The sequence below is a fragment of the Amphiprion ocellaris genome, chromosome 3 (assembly GCF_022539595.1).
Source record: "Amphiprion ocellaris isolate individual 3 ecotype Okinawa chromosome 3, ASM2253959v1, whole genome shotgun sequence".
In the NCBI taxonomy this organism is placed as follows: domain Eukaryota; kingdom Metazoa; phylum Chordata; class Actinopteri; family Pomacentridae; genus Amphiprion; species Amphiprion ocellaris.
In genome coordinates, this window is record NC_072768.1 from 27,964,292 (window position 1) to 27,983,762 (window position 19,471).

The window sequence follows — 19,471 nt, forward strand, 5'->3', positions numbered from 1 at the left end:
AACAACACATGGATAAAATCAATCACTTTCATCTTGGACTACTTTGAAATGAGGACACTTTACTCACTCCTTTCAAAGTAAATTTTGCTCTCACACCTGTTTGATCACCCAGCCACTGAGCAACATCTACTGCAGTCTGCACTGTGAGGCATTCAGGAAACATCGGTAAATGTCTGCCGATAAGCAAATGTTCAGCTCGTGAGGTGTTTCACCTGTAACCAGGTGGGACTAAGTGGGTGCGAAGAACTGACAATACCCAGGGGGGGATTAAAAGATCATATTTAACATTACAAAAGTAACTGCGCAAAAAAAATTGCTTAAAGCTCTACTACTGAAAAAAATATTCTGAAGTATCGGTATTGATATCGGCGATACTGGCCCTGTAATTACTTGGTATCGGATCGATACTCTCAAGGTGAGGGGGTGTGAACTCGTGCAGAGAGCAAACAGACGAGGGAACGAGACTGAGGCAAAAGGTGGTTTAATAACAGAAAAACTCACAGTAAAGTGAGGGGAGGAAAAAATGCAACTAACTAAAGGGGAGTCACGGGGAGGGGGGTGACGGTACCGGGAACCAGCGGTCCAGTCGACATCCGGGGTGGTGTTGGCTGGCAGCGGAGAGCAGGCAGGATGGGATCTGGTTCCAGGGGGGGCGACGGGCTGGATGTTCCGGGGCGAGAGGGACTCGGCAGACGGGATGAGTTCGGGCAGGGCGGAGTAGGGATCCTCCAAGGCAACGGGGTTCAAAACAGAGGTGGGGGTGAGGACCCGAGGACTTCAAAGGGCAAGGCTGGGTCGGGAAAACCGGGCAGCTGGGTCGGCAAACTAGGCAGAAGCGAAAACACGGTTAGTACAATAGCACAAGGAGGGCTAGAGCAAACTGACTTTGAGAACAGCGTTTACGATCTGGCAGGGAGTAGACTGTGTGACCGGCTTTTATTGTGGTGATGAAGAGCAGGTGTACCTCACCGCAGCTGCCCGGAGTTCTGTGAATGAAACTGATTGTGAATGAGCAGCAGCTGTGGAGGAGAGCTCCGCCAGGTACCAGAGGGAGAGAGAGAGAGAGAGAGAGAGAGAGAGAGAGAGAGAGAAGAAAAGGAGGTGAGGTGGGGGCTGAGGCGGGGACAGAGGAGGGGACCCTGACAGATACCAAATCTTGCAGTATCGCACACCACTACCCAAAAAGATTCAGAAGTATATATACCTACAGTTTTGCAAGATCTTGCTTCCAAGATCTTGGAAGTCTCTTATGAGAGTGGGGTCTAGGATCTGCCGCCAGGGAATCCATGTCCTCTCCTCCGGTCCGTAGCCCTCCCAGTCAACCAGATATTGCACGCCCCTGCCACGGCGGCGCACATCTAGGAGTCGGCGGACGGTGTAGATGGGGTTCTTGTCCAGCATCCGAGGGGGGGTGGAGTCGGCAGAGGGAAGCAAGAGGGCTGTCCTGGACCGGTTTTAATTGGGAGACGTGAAAGGTGGGATGGATGCGCATGGAGTGGGGAAGTTTGAGGCGGACTGCACATTATCGACTCGATCTCAAAGGGTCCAATGTAGCAGGAAGCCAGCTTCTTTGAGGGGACTTGGAGGGGGAGTCCCCCCTTGGCACGGTGCCAAACCCGCTGTCCAGGAGCATATATCGGAGCCTCAGAATGGTGACAGTTGGCCTGGTCCTGCGTGAGGACCGGAGCAGGGTGGCGCGGGCACGGCGCCACGTCCGGGCACAGCGGCGGAGATGGGTGGCTACAGAGGGAACTGCGATTTCCTCTTCGAGCTCCGGGAACAGAGAGGGCTGGTATCCATACACACAGCGGAAGGGGGATAATCCGGTGGAGGCGTTGGGGAGCGTCTTATGTGCGTACTCCACCCAGGGGAGTTGGGAACCCCAGGAACTAGGGTTCTCAGATGTTATGCATCGGAGGGCGGCTTCCATCTCTTGGTTCAGCCACTCCATCTGGCCATTACTCTGTGGGTGAAATCTAGAGGAGAGGCTGACTGTGGCCCTGAGCACTGAATAGAATGCTTTCCACACCTGGGAGATGAACTGTGGCCCGCGGTCCGATACAATGTCCACCGGGATGCCATGAGCACGGAAAACATGGGTAACAAGGAGGTCGGCTGTTTCTCTGGCGGTAGGAAGTTTGGACAGCGGTAAAAAGTGTGCTGGTTTGGAAAAACGGTAGACCACAGTCAGGATTACCGTATTTCTATTGGAGGGCAGCAGCCCGGTGACAAAATCCAGCACGATGTGGGACCACGGTCGCATCAGGATGGGCAAGGGGCTCAGGAGTCCAGCACTGGGTTGTGAAGGGGTTTTGTTTCGGGCACAGACGGAGCAGGCAGCAATGAACCTCTGGGTATCCTGGTCCATAGAGGGCCCCCAGAACCTCTGACGCAGAACTGCTAGTGTCCTGGAGACCCCTGGGTGGCAGGAGAGCTGGCTGGAGTGGGCCCACTGAAGCATTGCCGAGCGCGTCATCTGCGGAACGAACAGAGAACCGGGGGGGCCACCTCCCGGGCATGGCTGCTGTTCCTGGGCTTGGCGGACAGTGGCTTCAATTTCCCAAGTTAGCCTGGCCAGAAATCGGGAGGACAGGATAGGCTGGCTATTGACAGGATGGCTATGGGGTGGCGGGGGTGGACCATCATCCGTGTTGCTGTGGCTGGGGGTCCCCGGGACCTGGGGGCTGTGGCCGGGGGGGTTCTCCTGCGTGCCTGACGGATCCGGGCAGGTGCGATGGCTCTTGGTGGGCTGCGGGGGCTGGATTGGCCGTCCTGGTGGGCGCTGTGGCTGTACTGCGGGCTGGTGGCATGTGGTGGCTCTGTCCTAGTGGGTTGTCAGGACGCATTGCGGGGTGTGGGGGCCCTGGGTGTACTGCGCTCGCCTGGGGCCTGGTGCGGGGGGTATGCGGGGTGCCTCCCTGTTGGTGTCGCCGGGCCCCACCACACTGTCCATTTTTGCCCTCTGGGCTCGCATCGGGGCCCGGCTCTGATTTCCTCTGGCCGACTCCCGGTGGCGGCCTGCTTTGCTGGGCTGGTTGCCATCCCTTCAGTGGGCCGCTCAACCACTGTGTCTGGCTTCCTGGCTGTGTGGGGCCATTGGCCCCCTCGGGGGTGGGGGGTTTGGTGGGGGCTGGGGTGGGCGGGGTTGGGGTTTGGGTGGCAGGTGGGTCCTCGTGCCCCGGGCCACCTGGGTTGGCTTGGCGCGCTGGGGGTGTCGGTAGCTGCTCCCTCTTGTTCTCTGGGTCCGCGTCGTTCATGGTGACCCCGGTGGCTCTCTGGGGGCGCCGCCCTGTGGCTCCTATGGCCCGGGGGGAGGGGTGCCCTGTTGGCTTGGCCCTGCCTTGCCGTGATTGCTGTTCTGGGCTTCGGGGTTCTTCACACTTGCATGTTTGATCAGGTCTCGCCAGCTACTGCCGAGTCCCATTGTCAGCGAATGATGGGACCCGCCAGAATGTGCTGAGACTCTCTCCAGAGTCTCTACCCTAAACTCATTCTTTCTTTCACTAGTATCCTCTTCTGGCCTATTCTATTCTATCAAAACATTCACAATTATGGTGCTCAGTATCATTTGTTTATTTATTTATTGAATCTCTTTTTCTTTTTTGTTGGTTTTCTCTTCTTTTTTTTATTGATGGGCAGTTAGTAGTTGGGAACACCACCTTCAATCTTTAATTGCAATAGCACCGCCTGTTAGTTTCTATCCCTGTTCATCCTGTTCGTCCTGTCCAGTCTTTGTTTCCCCCACACATCACTGAGGTGTAGCACTGCCCTCCCTGGCTCCTAATAGGGAATTCTAATAAAGAATGTCTGCTTAGCTTTCAAGGAGGACCAGTGATGGTCACACACATGCACTAAATATTAAAATATTTGGTTGCAAGACTAAAATATGCATCAATCTCATACAATGTTGACACCTCTTTTGTGGAGTTAAACTATGAGAACAAATGCAGACAAAAGAAAAAAAAAAAGGATAGGCTCCGGCGTCTGTTGGTCCTCTTCCTTAGCATAGATGCGAGACAGGGCGTCCGGTTTGATGTTCCTGGATCCTGGGCGATATGAGAGAGAAAAATTAAACTGGCCAAAGAAGAGGGCCCACTTGGCTTGCCTGGAGTTCAGCCGTTTGGCTGTCTTGATATACTGCAAATTTTTGTGATCGGTCCAAACGAGGAATGGTTGTTCGGCCCCCTCCAGCCAGTGTCTCCACTCCTCCAATGCCATCTTGACCGCCAGGAGCTCATGGTTGCCGATGTCATAGTTCCTCTCTGCAGCCGACAGCTTCCTGGAAAAGAAAGCACATGGATGAGGTTTCCCATCTCCAGGTGCCCGCTGGGAGAGCACCGCTCCTTCTCCGGTGTCCGAGGTGTCCACCTCCACAATAAACTGCCGGCTGGGGTCCGGTTGCACAAGAATGGGGGCGGAGGTGAAGCGGTTCTTCAGCTCCGCGAACGCCGCCTCTGCCTCCGGGGTCCAGCTGAATTTCCGGGCTGTAGAGGTGAGTGTTGTCAGAGGAGCCGCTATACAGCTATAGTCCCTTATGAAGCGGTGGTAGAAATTGGCAAACCCGAGGAACCGCTGAAGCTGTTTGTGATCCTCGGGTCGTGGCCAATTTTTCATCGCTGCCACCTTAGCATGGTCCATCCTGATCTCCCCCACAGAAATGATGTAGCCTAAGAAGGAGACCGTCGGCACGTAGAACTCGCACTTCTTGGCTTTGACGAATAGTCGGTTCTGGAGAAGGTGTTCCAGGACTTGTCGGGCGTGCCGGCGGTGCTCCTCTAAGCTGCGGGAGAAGACCAGGATGTCATCGAGGTAGACGAAGACAGATCCGTTCAGGAAGTCCTGGAGCACGTTGTTCACCAGATGCTGAAAGACGGCGGGGGCGTTGGTGAGGCCGAAGGGCATTACGAGGTAGTCGTAATGCCCGAGCGGGGTGTTAAACGCCGTCTTACACTCATCCCCCTCTCTGATGCGGACCAGGTGATAGGCGTTCCGAAGGTCGAGCTTGGTAAACGTCGTGGCTCCGTGCAGGGGGGTGAATGCCGAGCTGATGAGGGGGGGAGAGTACTTATTTTTGATGGTGATGTTGTTCACCCCCCGGTAATCGATGCAGGGACGGAGGCCTCCATCCTTCTTCCCCATGAAGAAGAATCCCACTCCGACGGGGAAGGAGGATGGGCGGATCAGTCCAGCGGCCAGGGAGTCCCAAATATATTCCTCCATAGTGGCATATTCTGGCTTTGACAGGTTGTAGAGCCGCCCTCTCGATAGGGTGGCCTCTTTCATCAGCTCGATGGCGCAGTCTTAGGGGCGTTGCGGGGGGAGGGACAGGGCCTGGTCTTTATCAAAGACGGGTGCGACGTCATGGTATTTGGGGGGCATGCTGGACAGATCTACGGGCTTGGGCGGAGCAGCTGGGATCGGGTTACCGGGGGATGGAGCGGAGCGCAGGCAGGAGTTATGGCACTTTGGGCTCCATATCACAATCCTTCCCTGGGACCAGTTAATATGTGGATTATGGAGCTGGAGCCAGGGGTAACCAAGGACGAGGAGGGTGTGGAGGTTTGGGAGGATGCAGAGGGACAGCCGCTCCTGATGGTTGCCAGATAGCAGGATGGGGATGGGGGCGGTCCGGAAGCGAACCTGGGCGAACCGCCGATCATTCAGGGCAACAGGTTGGGGAGCGGCTCGGTGGGGATCTCCGTCTGCGTGACCAACGATTCATCTATGAAGCTCCCCTCCGCCCCAGAGTTCACGAGGGCGGAGACGGTGAGCTGTTGGCCCCCCTAGGACAGGGTAGTGGGGACTCGTAGCTGAAGAAGGGGGGAGGAAACCGAAGTCTGGCTCACCAGGATTCCTCCATCACTGGTGAGCTGGGGCTTTTCCCAGCTTGGCTGGGCAGCCTGCCGCACACTGACCGACCTCTCCACAGTAGAGGCAGGCATTCCTCCGGCGGTGATCTGTCTTCTCTTCTTCAGAGAGGCGGGCCTGACCAAGCTGCATCGGTTCATCCTCAGATGGCGCCGGTGTGTGAGAAGGTGGCGGAAGTCGGAGCAGGGGAGGCGGGCAGGGAAGTGGGTTGGATCCCGGACTGAGACTCCGCGGGCAGGGGCATGACAGGGCCGGGGGGCGTGACTGGGCGGACTGGAGGACTCAGAACCCTTTCTCCCGGCGGTGCTCTCTGATGCGGTTGTCCAGGCGTATAACCAGGTCAATAAGCGCCTCCAGGCTGGAAGATTCGGCCCTCGTCGCCAACTCATCTTTAATGACCTCGTTGAGCCCCCTCTGGAACGCCTCCTGCAGGGCGTCGTCATTCCAGCCACTCTCCGCCGCTAGCATCCGGAAGTCGACTGCATATTCAGCCGCGCTCTGGCCTCCTTGTTGCAGGGAATACAACCGCTTCCCTGCGTCTCATCCGCGGACAGGATGATCAAAGACTTTTTTCATTTCTTGGACGAAGGCGGGGTAGGAGTGCCAGATGGGACTCCCAGTCGTGCGCCACCCCCGTGAGAAGACTCAAAATATAGGCTATACGGGACCTGTCTGTACTATAGGTACGTGGCTGCAACTCAAACACTAACAAAGTTTGCATTAAAAATGCCTGACACGTACCTTGGTCCCCCCCATAATGCTTAGGGGTGGGGACATAAGGCTCTAGGGCAGCAGTGGGCGCCGGATTGGCAGGGACAGTGCTAGGAGCAGGTTCAGGATCAGGGGGGGCTACGGGAGTGGGTGCTATGGTGAGTTGGTGAATCATGGCGGAAATCTGATTCAGCTGGTCTGAAAAGGTGTTCATTTGAGTAGCCATGTTCTGATTAGATGAGGTTAAATCTCTTAAGGCCTGGCTATGCTGCCCGAGAAGCGCCCCCTGGTTGGATACAGCCTGGAATAGATCTGGGGGGGACACAGGGCGCTCGGGACCCCGCTATTTGCTCTCCACGTTCATCTTGGCCAGATCATACTGTCAAGGTGAGGGGTTGTGAACTCGTGCAGAGAGCAAACAGACGAGGGAACGAGACTGAGGCAAAAGGTGGTTTAATAACAGAAAAACTCATAGTAAAGTGAGGGGAGGAACAAATGCAACTAACTAAAGGGGAGTCACAGGCAGGGGGGTGACGGTACCGGGAACCAACAGTCCAGCCGACATCCGGGGTGGTGTTGGCCGGCGGCAGAGAGCAGGCAGGATGGGATCTGGTTCCAGGGGGGGCGACTGGCTGGATGTTCCGGGGCGAGAGGGACTTGGCAGACGGGATGAGTTCGGGCAGGGTGGGGTAGGGATCCTCCAAGGCAACGGGGTTCCAAACAGAGGTGGGGGTGAGCCAGGAGGGGAGGGGGGTTCGGGCAGGCAGGAGATCCGAGGATTTCAGAGGGCAAGCCTGGGTCGGGAAAACCGGGCAGCTGGGTCGGCGAACTAGGCAGAAGCGAAAACACGGTTAGTACTATAGTCTCTTTTAACAGAGGAGCACAAGGAGGGCTAGAGCAAACTGACTGTGAGAACAGCGTTTACGATCTGGCAGGGAGTAGACTGTGTGACCGGCTTTTATTGTGGTGATGAAGAGCAGGTGTGTCTCACCGCAGCTGCCCGGATTTCTGTAGATGAAACTGATTCTGGATGATTAGCAGCTGTGGAGGAGAGCTCCGCCAGGTACCAGAGGGAGAGAGAGAGAGAGAGACAGAGAGAGAGAGAGACAGAGAAGAAAAGGAGGTGAGGTGGGGGCTGAGGCGGGGACGGAGGAGGGGACCCTGACAGATACCAAATCTTGCAGTATCGCACACCACTACCCAAAAAGATTCAGAAGTATATATACCTACAGTTTTGCAAGATCTTGCAAAAGTTATTACGAGACCCTGAGAAATTTTGCGAGATCTCGCAAAAATTTCTCGCGATTCTTCCTGTTTTTTTTCTCCATGTATCTTCTGGGGCTTCATAATTTTTGTATCTATATTTAACAAAAAATAAAAAATTAAACCTAGATTCAACATGTACATTTTTCAAAATTTCACCGAGGTGTTACCAATGCTGGAAAAAAGGTCACTCCACCTACTACACGTTTTACTACTTATATTTCAACTTTTTGTTATACTTGCCACATCCTTGTTTTGTGTAAACACAGTCTGCAGTTTAGCTGAAAAGTCCTAGGTGAAACACTAATGGCTTCACAGTGGTGCAGAGGAGGTAACATTTCCTTTTCCTTTTTACAGAATCTGGTGCAAAGTGTTTTTTTTTTTGACACATTCATGAATCACAGTTTCTTGCTCTAGAAACTGTTTTTTTAAAAGATAACATGCCTTTCAAACCCACAGACAAGTTTTGAGTGTTTGGTTTTAAGTCATTAATAAGACAAAGTTACAAATATACTAGAATTGTGTGTTTTGGGGTATTTAAATATTGCAGATTCACACACACATGCAACTTGTAAGTCTAGGTGTTTTAAAGAATGCAACATGCTTCAAATTTTCTTATTGTAGGATTTTTTCCATGTTATGTGAATATTTATTTTGTAATATTTATGATTCTCATTTTCTGTAAATCGAAAAGAGTTATTCAGTGAAATGTTTTGCTATTTCATAGTTCCCTGTGGTACAAGGAGTAATCTTATTGATGGCAGAGTCACAGGCACTCCCTGTTTAACATGATTTCGATTTGCCTGATGGTTGACCACCAAAACATCACACTAATATATCTTTGCAAGTTAGAATGTACTAGACTCATTAAATACATTTGCAAAAAGTTTGTTTGATTGAATTACATGACAGCTTCTTTTAACATGCTTTATTCCATGTGAGTGATATACAGAAATTAGGTGTAATCATATATCTCCTGCATGCCTAAAGACTAGTCTGCTGTCCCATCACTATGGACATAATAAACTTCACAAATAACAGTTTTTTTTTTTCTCATTGGGAAAAATGTAAATTTTTTCCAAGGCTTGTGTCAATAACATTGAGTGTAGATGTCGAAGCGCCATCCAGCAGATTCAAGTCTGAGTGGCAGGTATCTGGATAAGAGCCAAACCCAAAAGTCTCATATCAATCTAGCTGTGATGAAAAAGATTTCAAGGCTGAACCAAGTTCTACTATTATGAGTTTCCTTGGGTCCTTCCTTACACTAACCAGCCTAGAAACAAAGGGCTCAGCAGTCCTGAGGGATCCCCCACTGTGTTTGGCTGTTGGTTGATTTGAGAGGAACCAAACTTACCTCATGGGAGACAATTAACAGTTTTTTTCTTTGTATCTCATTCCTCTGACACTGAAGAGCTCACATTTGATGCAGTTCTAAGTGTCTCTTGCGATTCTTCTATCTACCATATCCCTTCCATTTCACATTTCAAAACAGCTCACATTAATCTTTAGAAAAAGCAATGATTATCCAGAGGAAATAACCCTGACTTGTCACAAAACTTACATTTTGTAAACAGTTTGAAGACAATAAATGACCTGTAGGTAAACTGCAGTATTCCCACCATCTTACCTTGGGAAAAAGGAGAGGCTGGGTACTCCCTCAAGGGACAATGCAAAAAAGGGAATACTACAAATAAAATTGAAAATCTGTATTTTAAAATTGTTATTTATCTAGCTTACATGGTGTCAATTCATTTCAATAAGAACCTATACCACATTTTGCTGTCAAATATTGTTGCACTAGTTGGCAACTAGCAAGGTTGAATAAATCAAAGAAAAAAAAGAAAGAAGGGACAGCATTTGTGATTCCACTCTTCTTTTCGCTTGACTTCATTTTTAGACACTTAAAGACCCCTGACAAACAGTCTCATACACACACACGGTCTGCTGCCAGCACAATAACAAACGGCTTCAATTTAACCAGCCAAGCAAAACAAATTAGAAGCACACACACACACACACACACACACACACACACACACACACACACACACACACACACACACACACACACACACACACACACACACACACACACACACAAGGTTGACACAATAGAGCATTGTTGTTTTTATTGTGGCTAAGTGATTGGTTGGCATGCTTCATTCAAATTTAATACAATCGCATAACAGGCTAACAGACAAATTCTAACACAGTGCTGTGTTATTGCAGAATAAGGCTCTATTGTTTTAGCATCGTGGGAATGAACATGACGGCTAGTCCGTTGGTGTTCCACTGTGCTACCAGAGAGATCCCTGTTACTTGTTTCCCTGCTAAAATACCCTAAAATGCATTGTTACATCACGTAGCAAAAACAATGGCAATAGAGGTCAGCAACAGCACACACTATACATCACATTCTATACACCACTAGGACGAGGTGAAAATAGAATGTGTCAATTACCAAATTCTATGCCAAGTGGTTTGACTAGTTAGACAAAACATCCTCACTCACAGTCGACTTGCAAGCTTTCTTGGGAGCTTATGACCATATCTTTCAGAGTAGTGGGCCCACTCTACTGTTATGCTGTACTGTTACGCATGAATATGTATGGATCCACTAGGGTACAAGTGACATTTTCTTTGTCAGAGGTGTACGCAATTCACTGCATAGATGTCCATGCATCAACAATTTTTTGTGACGCTGCAGACAGTCACCAACTGCATTAACTGAAAAAATGCAACTCTTATGTGCATGTAAAGAATGTGTCCAGATGGTAGGTAGACTAGAAAGTAGTACAATAAGAACAACTTCACCTCTGTGGTGTTCACATCTGTCTGTCAGCCCATCCACAATGTAATAAAACCAGATCCTCAGTTTGCCTTATGTAACAGTCCCTGGTAACGATGCCACTTTAAATGGTAAATGGTTTACATTTATATAGTGCCTTTCTACCTTAGTGGTACTCAAAGCGCTTCACAATGTTTGACATTCACCAATGGCGACAGAGTTTCGATGCAAGGTGCTGCACGGAGGGGCCGAGGATTGAACCACCAACTTTGCCACCTTGGACATCCTGCTCTATCACAGTCACCCAAATTTTACTGAGAAGCATCACTAAAGTGACTGTTTAGTTTAATGTCATACACTCATACTCATAGGATTCTTACCTGGCTTACATGTCTTTCCATCTGGTTTAAGCTGGACTCCAGTAGGGCAGGCACAGCTGTAGAAAGGATGGACTGGAGAGAGTAGGCAGAGATGACTACAGCCTCCATTATTTTCACTACAGGGAGTCTGGACTGCCAGACACAAACAAAAAGTCCAGACAAAAAGACAAAGAGGAATATTTTTCCTGTTAGAAATGGCATGGTTATTCAAAACAACTGTGCTGTAAACAATGTGACCCAACCATAATCAGAATTTGAAAAGATCTACTTTATGTTGTTCTATAAAACTGAATTATTTAGCAGTCAGTACAGAGGACAGACACTACTCACTGCAGTTGGACTAGCTCAAGATAACAGGTCATTGTATTGAAGTTTTTGTGATGCATATCTACTGTACTGTACATAAACATAGGTAAAACATTTGCCTTACTATAAGGCTGTCGATAGGGCTCCAGAACCTGGATGTCCATAGGAGAATAAATCCCACTGAGAATCTCTCTTGTTTTGTCTCCGCTGTGTTTGTTACAAGCATGGATGGAGCGAGTTTGCCAGTCAGTCCAGTATAATGTCTCCTCAGACAGTGTTAGGGCAAAAGGATGGGTCAGGGTTCCCTCCACCACTGTTTCACTGCAGGATGAAATGAAAACTTGTTAAGAATAAGAGGTGTTGGAGTCTGTCAAGAGAACTTCCAAATATTACTAAAATGGGGGGAATTAAATAGGGGTAAAAAAAAAACTGTATAAGAAGATTTACTGCTAAGTTGTTTCATGTGGTAACTTGTCATGGAAAGTGTATGAAGTCTTCAGTGGACTGAGTAGTTTAATGTATAAATACACAAAAAATGTTTCAGTTAAGTTTTACTTAAAAACAACACTGTAGCATTCATCTTTTAAAACTAAACAGTAGTTGAATTTTTACTTTAATGGATGTTGTTATGTCAGATTTGTGCCCTATACTCTTCAAAGATGTAAATGCATATTATTATGGAAGTAAAACTGTGGATCTAATTGAGGCAATACAGGTAATTCCAGAAAACCACAAGGAAACAACACATTTATGTGCAGTCAAGATGGATCAGATGTGCCTGCCAGCACACAGATTAAGGGGAAAAAAATTAAACAAAAAATCTAACAGAGACTTAAATCTGGTTACAGCTCATTTTAAAGTCTTAATCTTAGTCTTTCGTTTATGATTTAAGGAGTTGGGATTGCACTGGGCACAAAGGTACCCCTTCTGCTCTGTGTCCTGCATGCAGGGCAGCAAAGCCGTCGACCAGAAGGAAGCCACTCAAATGTAGAAAAGAGAGCATGTGAGGGGTCTCGGATGATCCGCTTTGCCAGTCTACATGTTAACTGTTCATACACTGCAGACAGAGTGCTGAGAGGCAGTCCTAGAATTTTTGAGCATACAGTGACAGTCCTCTGCAGGCGGTTTCTGTTCTGGAGGCTGATGGAGTAGAACCAGCAGGTGATGGAGAAGGTGATGGTGCTCTCAATGAAGGAGTAATAGAATGTCTGGAGAAAGTTCTTATTTACTCCAAAAGAATTGAGCTTCCTTAGGAGATACTGTGTCTGCTGACATTTCCTGATAATCTCCTCTGTGTTTGAGGAGAATTTTAGCTGGCTGTCAAAGATGGTACTCAGATATCTGTACTCCTCCACATGCTCAAAAGGCATTCCATGGATGGTAGTGGTGACAGCTGTAGCAAGCGCCATCTGCTTGTTGGAAAAGGTCACCACCATCCCCTTGGTTTTTTTGAACATTCAGCTCCAGACAAGAGTTGTCACACCAGTCCACAAACTCCTGGAGGACTGAGCTGTGGGACTGAGAAGGTCCTGACAGCAGAGACAGCAGGACTGTGTCGTCTGCATATTTGACCAGGTGGGAATTGGGCTGTGTGGATCTGCAGTCATCCGTGTGATGAAGAGTAGCAGAGAGAGGACACAGCCCTGAGGAGAACCAGTGGAAGTGCGTTGTAAATCAGAGAAGGTGTTGCTGACCCGTACCCTCTGTGATCTGTGGGTTAAAAAGTCCAATAACCACAGGATGAGCTGATCATCCAGGTGGAAGCGGGAGGAGAGTTTGTGAGCCAGGATGTGGGGCTGGAGGGTGTTTAATGCCAAAGAGAAGTCGGCAAACAGGAGTCTTGCTGAAGTGTTCGGGTGTTCCAGGTGACTGTGTAAAGTGTCCAGAATGAATATTTTGGCATCATCAACACCTCTGCTCGAACGATATGCAAATTGGAGAGGGTCAATCTGTGAGTTAGTTACTCCAATGACGTGTTGTTTCACAATTCTCTCCATTGCCTTCATCACGAGGGAGGTGAGAGCCACAGGTCGGAAGTCATTGAGCACTTTGGTTGTACTCTTCATGGGATGGGGATGACTGTGGAATGTTTCCACAACTGAGGAACTGTACAGCTGTCAAGGCAGTTTTGGAAGAGGGTCTGAAAAACACTTCCCAGCTGTTCCACACAGTGCCTGAGCACATGACCACTGATGTTGTCAGGGCTGGGTGAGCTGGTCTCTCTAGTATCTGACTTTCAGCACAGTATCTGACTTTGTGCTCAGTTCAGATAAAGTCATTATTATGGGTGACTTTAACATTCACTGACATTGACAGTGACAGCCTTATGACTGCATTTAATTCATTATTAGACTCAATTAGCTTTTCTCAACATGTAAACAAACCAACTCAATTTTAATCACCCGCTTGACCTTGTTGTGACTTATAGCAAAGAAACTGAACAGCTAATAGTATTTCCCCGGAAGCCTTTTCTGTCTATTTTTTTTTTTTTTTTTTTAAATTTTCAATTTACAACAATGGATTATTCAGCAATTGAGAATAAATATCATTACAGTAGATGTCTGTCTGACAATGCTGTAACCAAATTTAATGAAGTAATACCATCAGTATTTACTTTAGCACCATTTATGGATAAAATAGAAGGCAAATATTACAACTTTACCCCCACAGAAGTGGATTATTTTGTTAACAATGCTGCAGCCAGACACTCAATAGCGTTGCACCTTTGAAAAAGAAAGCTATGTCTCAGAGAGGACCTGCTCCCTGGCATAATTCCCAGCTGCGGACTTTAAAGGTGGCATCGCGAAAACTGGAAAGGAAATGGTATCCCACTAGTTTAGAAGAAGTTTACGTAGCTTGGAATAATAGTCTAGTGATTTAGAAAAAAATCTCTTCGTGATGCCAGGACAGCATATTATTTATCATTAATAGAGGAGAACAAGAACAATCCCAGGTTTCTCTTCACCACTGTAGCCAGGCTGACAAAGAGTCAGAGCTCTGTTGAGCTTTGTATTCCATTAGCTCTGAGCAGTAATGATTTCTTGAGAAAAAATAAATCATCTCACCCTTCCTACAACTGTCACAGATATATCACTATGTACAGTTGCTTTAGAAATGGCTGTAAGACCTGACGAATATGTAGACTTCTTCACTTCTATACATCTCTCTGAGATAATTTGAACAGTGTCTTCATCTAGACCATCTTCTAGACCCTATCCCAACTAGACTATTCAAGGAGGCTTTACCTTCAATTAATTCTTCAATGTTAGATTTGATCAATATCTCTTTCATCACAGGCTATGTACCACAAGCTTTAGGGTTGCTGTAATCAAACCTTTTCTTAAAAAGTCTACTCTTGATCCAAATGTTTCAGCTAACTATAGACCTATATCCAATCTAAAATTCTTGACAGAACTGTTGCAAATTAATTATGTGAACACTTACAAAGGAATAACTTGTTTGAAGAGCTTCAGTCAGGCTTCAAAGCGCATCATAGCATAGAAACAGCTTTGGTGAAAGTCACTAATGGCCTTCTCATAGCATCAGATAATGTACTGGTCTCTGTACTTGTTTTGTTGGACCTTAGTGTGGCATTTGACACGATCAACCACAAACTTTTACTACAGCGACTAGAACATGTTATTGGCATTTAAAGGGACAGCACTGGACCGGTTTTAATCCTACTTATCAGACAGATTCCAGTTTGTGCACGCCAACAAGCATGGTAATGTTAATCATGGAGTTCCTCAGCGTTCTGTCTTAGGATCGATATTGTTTACATTATACATGCTTCCTTTGTTTGTTTTTGTATTTATCAGTCCGATGGCGAGCTTGTTACATCGGAATTTCAGTCATAATGTGCACCAACTTGTGTATATTTTTGTTGACAATAAAGTGGCTATTCTATTCTTTAGGCAATATTATTACGAAGCACTGTATTAATTTCTGTTGTTATTCTGAGGACATGCAGTTGTATTTATCCATGAAGCCAGATGAAACTAACCAGCTAGCCAGACTGCAATATTGTCTGAAGGACATAAAGACCTGGATGACCTGTAATTTTAACTACTACAAAATTCAGACAAGACTGAAGTCAATTGTATTTGGCCCCAAACATCTTAGACATTCGCTATCAAAGCATATATTTACTCTAGATGGCATTACATTGGCCTCCTGTACTACTGTGAGGAACCTCGGTGTTATTTTTGACCAGGACATGTCCTTTAACTCACACATCAAACAAATCTGCAGGACTTCCTTTTTTCACTTGAGAAATATTGTAAAAATCAGGAACATCCTGTCTCAGAATGATGCAGAAAAATTTGTCCATGTATTTGTTACTTTCAGGCTTGACTATTGCAATTCCTTACTGCCAGGATGTCCCACTAACCCTCTGAAACACCTACAGTTGATCCAAAACGTTGCAGCGAGAGTACTGACGGGAGTTAGTAAGAGAGATCATATTTCTCCTATACTGGCTTCTCTTCATTGGCTTCTTGTGAAATCCAGAAAAGAATTTAAAATCCTTCTCCTGGCGTATAAAGCTTTTAACGACCAACCTAATCCTAAACTCTATTATCCTAAACACCTGACAGTACCATATCATCCTAGCAGAACTCTTGACTCTCAGACTGCAGGCTTACTTGTGGTTCCCAGAATTTCTAAAAGTAGAATAGGAGGCAGAGCCTTCAGTTATCAGGTGCCTCTCCTGTGGAATCAGCTCCCAGTTTGGGTTCAAGAGGCGGAGACCCGCTCTATTTTTAAGACCAGGCTTAAATCCTTCCTCTTTGACAAAGCTTATAGTTAGGGCTGACTTGGGTGACCCCAAGGGGGTCAATTGGAGTCCGCAGATATGGGGCACAATTGACTTCTTCTTCGATGTCCCTTAGTTATGCCCTTAGTTATATTGCTATAGTCCTTTCTCCGAGTGTCCCTGGTCCTGGCGCTGGATGCTTCTGATCTGTGGTTGCTGTCCTATCAACTGGCTTAGTCTCCATCATGTCCACTGTGGGATGCTACTGCTGTCTTTCCTCCAGCCCACTGCTTCCAACTGCGCATTTCCACCGATCTACTCTGCATCGCCCTTACTATACTTGATATGCTCATCTACACACTGTTTGCATCTTACTACCAGCTATATATGTAGTATATTTAATGCCAGAGCCTTACACTATAACAGTAAACTTATGAATCAGTTTCAATGTTGGCTTGTACTTTGTATGTATCATCTAAGTTACTCTGATCATGCATGTATCCCAATGTGTGTTACATGTTTCCTTGTCTCCCACCCCCCTCTTCTCCCATCCCTCTCTCTCCCCCAACCCCTCTTCCTCTTCTGTCTCTCTCAACCCACCGGCCAGCAGCAGATGGGTACCCCCCATACAAGCCGGGTTCTGCTCAAGTTTTCTTCCTGTTAAAAGGGAGTTTTTTCTTGTCACTGTCGCCTTAGGGATTGCTCTGGGGGTTCAGGTGTATGGGTTCTGTAAAGTGTCTTGAGACAATTTGAATTGTAATTGGCACTATATAAACAAAAAATCCAGGAAAAACTAATTTTCTAACAGTTATGAATTCATTTCCAGCTGATTACGCTACCAGTCTAAAGTTTTAGAACACCCAAATGTTTCCAGTTTTTCTGGAAATTATGCATGTTCATGTCCCATTGTACTCTGAAATGAAAGCAAATTAAGTTAAAAAAAAATCTATTTAGAAACCAAAATGTATTCTAAACTTTTGACATCAAATTAGTCACCTTTGGCAGATAAAATAGCTGAACACACCCATGGCATTCTTTCCACAATGGAAATCAAATATTCTTCAGAAAGTTCTTCCCAACTCTGTTTGCAGAAGTTCCCATAAATGTGTGGCACTTGTAGGTTGCTTTGCTTTCACTCTTCTTTCCAGTTCATCCCAAACCAGCCCAATGGGGTTTAAGTCTGGATCTAGTCACTCCATGTTTTCAAGCTTACCATCTTGTTCTTTTTTCCTAAGGTAGTTTTGGCATAGCTAGGACTTATGTTTTGGGTCACTATTTTGCTGTAGAATGAAACCCTGACCAATTAGGCACATACCAGAGGGTAGTGCATGGTGTTGCAGAATACTGTGGTAGCCATTTTGGTTCAGGGTACCTCTCACTCTGTACAAGTCACTGGATCAGCAAAACAGCCCCAGACCATCACGCTTCCTCCTCCATGTTTGACAGTTGATGTCACACACTGAGGAACCAACCTTTTGCCTTCTTGATGGCTTTCAAAAATCCGACATGATGAACCAAAGATTTCAAATTCTGATTCATCAGTCCATAATATTTTCTTCCAGTCTTCAGTATGCCATTGGCTGTGTTTCATGGCCCTGGCAAGCCTATTTTTCTTATTCTGACATCTTAGCAATGGTTCTCTTGCTGCAACTCAACCTGTCAAACCTGCAACTTCGTCTTCTCTTCACAGTTGAAACTGAGACTTACTTACTACGACCACTATGAAACAGTGCTTTAAGTTGTTGTCCTGTGAGCTGCCTATCATGCAAGCTGTTGACTCTCAGAAACTTGTGTTCTGATTCTGTTGTCGTTTTGGGTCTTCAAGACCTCTTCCTGTCAGAGTTTCCCCCAGTTTCTGAGTGCTTTTTAATAGTGAAGAAAACTGTACTGACACCTTGACTTTCTTAACAATTTCTCTGTAGGAAAGACCTATATATTTAGAGTTATGATGGTCTGTCTCTCATCTATTGTTACAGTGTTTCCTCTACATTCATATAGGAGTGGCAGGCCACCATTCCTAAATCCTAGCTGCTCCTTCAAATTTCTTTTTTTTTTTTATTGTCGCAAATACACCACCGCCACATGTCTCCACCTTCACAGCAGAGTCCTGCACTGTGTTGGGTACTCGTAAGCACTAAGGTAAACCATAGATAACTACCTTGCTCAGTATGTTCTCTTTGATACGTCGGGTTAATACGATGTTAAGTACTCGTGAGAGCATGACCTTGAAAGCAACATCACGTCAAGCACCCAGGCACTAGGTCAGGGAGAGTTAGAGGAGTGTCGTCTTAGAAAATAGGGTAAGGACTTACCGGAGAAAAGTTATTAACTTAAGATAACTCATAATAGAGTTTACAAGTTCAATAGACATTCGCAAAATATTGATGCCATTGATGTTTATTAGCTTAAGTTAATTGGGCCCAATGCCAATTCAGTGTTGCTAATGTTGAGTAAACTAATTGATAACATTAAACTAATATCTACACGCCTTGATGTAACTGCTGACTGCATTTTCAGATGAGCTTGTTCAATTTATTTATTTTTTTTTGGTCGTTCAATAAATAGGTTGTACAAGTAAAATCTGCAGTCAAGTGCCATTTGTTTATGCCACCACAGCTCCTGGAGAGCATGCCGCCGCTGCTGAGAAAAATCCTAGAGCTGTGTTAATTGCCTTTTCTTCGCCATTTTTATAGCAACACACTACTTTCGGCAATACAATACTGTTCAAATAATGCTCTCAAGATTATGGTGGCACAGTGTGTTCCGACACTACTTCTATGCAGACAGAGGGAGTTGTAAGTAATCAAGAAAAGTTGGGACATCTGTAGGAATTGGTAGCAGCAACTTTAAAGGGTTGATCAACCTCCATCTTCAAGTTGATAGCCCATTTCTTGTTCCCTGAAAAAGGCCTTTTTGCACAAGTGTGAAATGCACATTATTTTTCAGATTTGGGTAACCTTACAACTTTTTTTTTTAACTCTGGCAATTTACCACTTACCTTTGTATAGTATTTCAAGCTATTCATTGGACTTGACCTACATGAATTTCAAAAAAAAAAGGAAAAATTGGGGCGTTTTAAAGCTTCTGACCGATAGTCTCAGTATTTGATCATGACTCAGTACTTGGTGGATTAACCTTTGTTCACAACCACAGACATCCCAGACATTTCTTGTAGTTGGTCACCAAGTTTTCCCATATTTCAAGAGGTATTTTAGATCATTCCTCTTTGCAGATTTTCTCTAGATCCTTAAGGTTCCGAGGCTGTGGCTTAAAAATGCGAAGCTTCATCTCCCTCCATAGATTTGCTTTTGGATTAAGGTCTGGCTAGGCCATTCCATGACCTTAATGTGCTTCTTCTTGAACCACTCTTTGTTACCTTACCAATTATCTTGCTGGAAGACC

The 19,471-nt window shown here is 46.4% G+C and overlaps 1 protein-coding gene across 1 annotated transcript in view; it reads right to left on the bottom strand.

Moving 5' to 3' along the window:
- Nucleotides 1-19,471, bottom strand: part of lrp5 (low density lipoprotein receptor-related protein 5) — a 140,421-nt gene that overhangs the window by 86,523 nt on the left and 34,427 nt on the right. Inside the window, exons 6-7 of the mRNA XM_023267413.3 lie at nt 11,441-11,637; nt 11,011-11,142 (exon numbers count right to left, since the gene is read on the bottom strand). Of these exons, the coding sequence (XP_023123181.1) occupies nt 11,011-11,142; nt 11,441-11,637 (329 nt within the window). The remainder of the gene's footprint in view (nt 1-11,010; nt 11,143-11,440; nt 11,638-19,471) is intronic.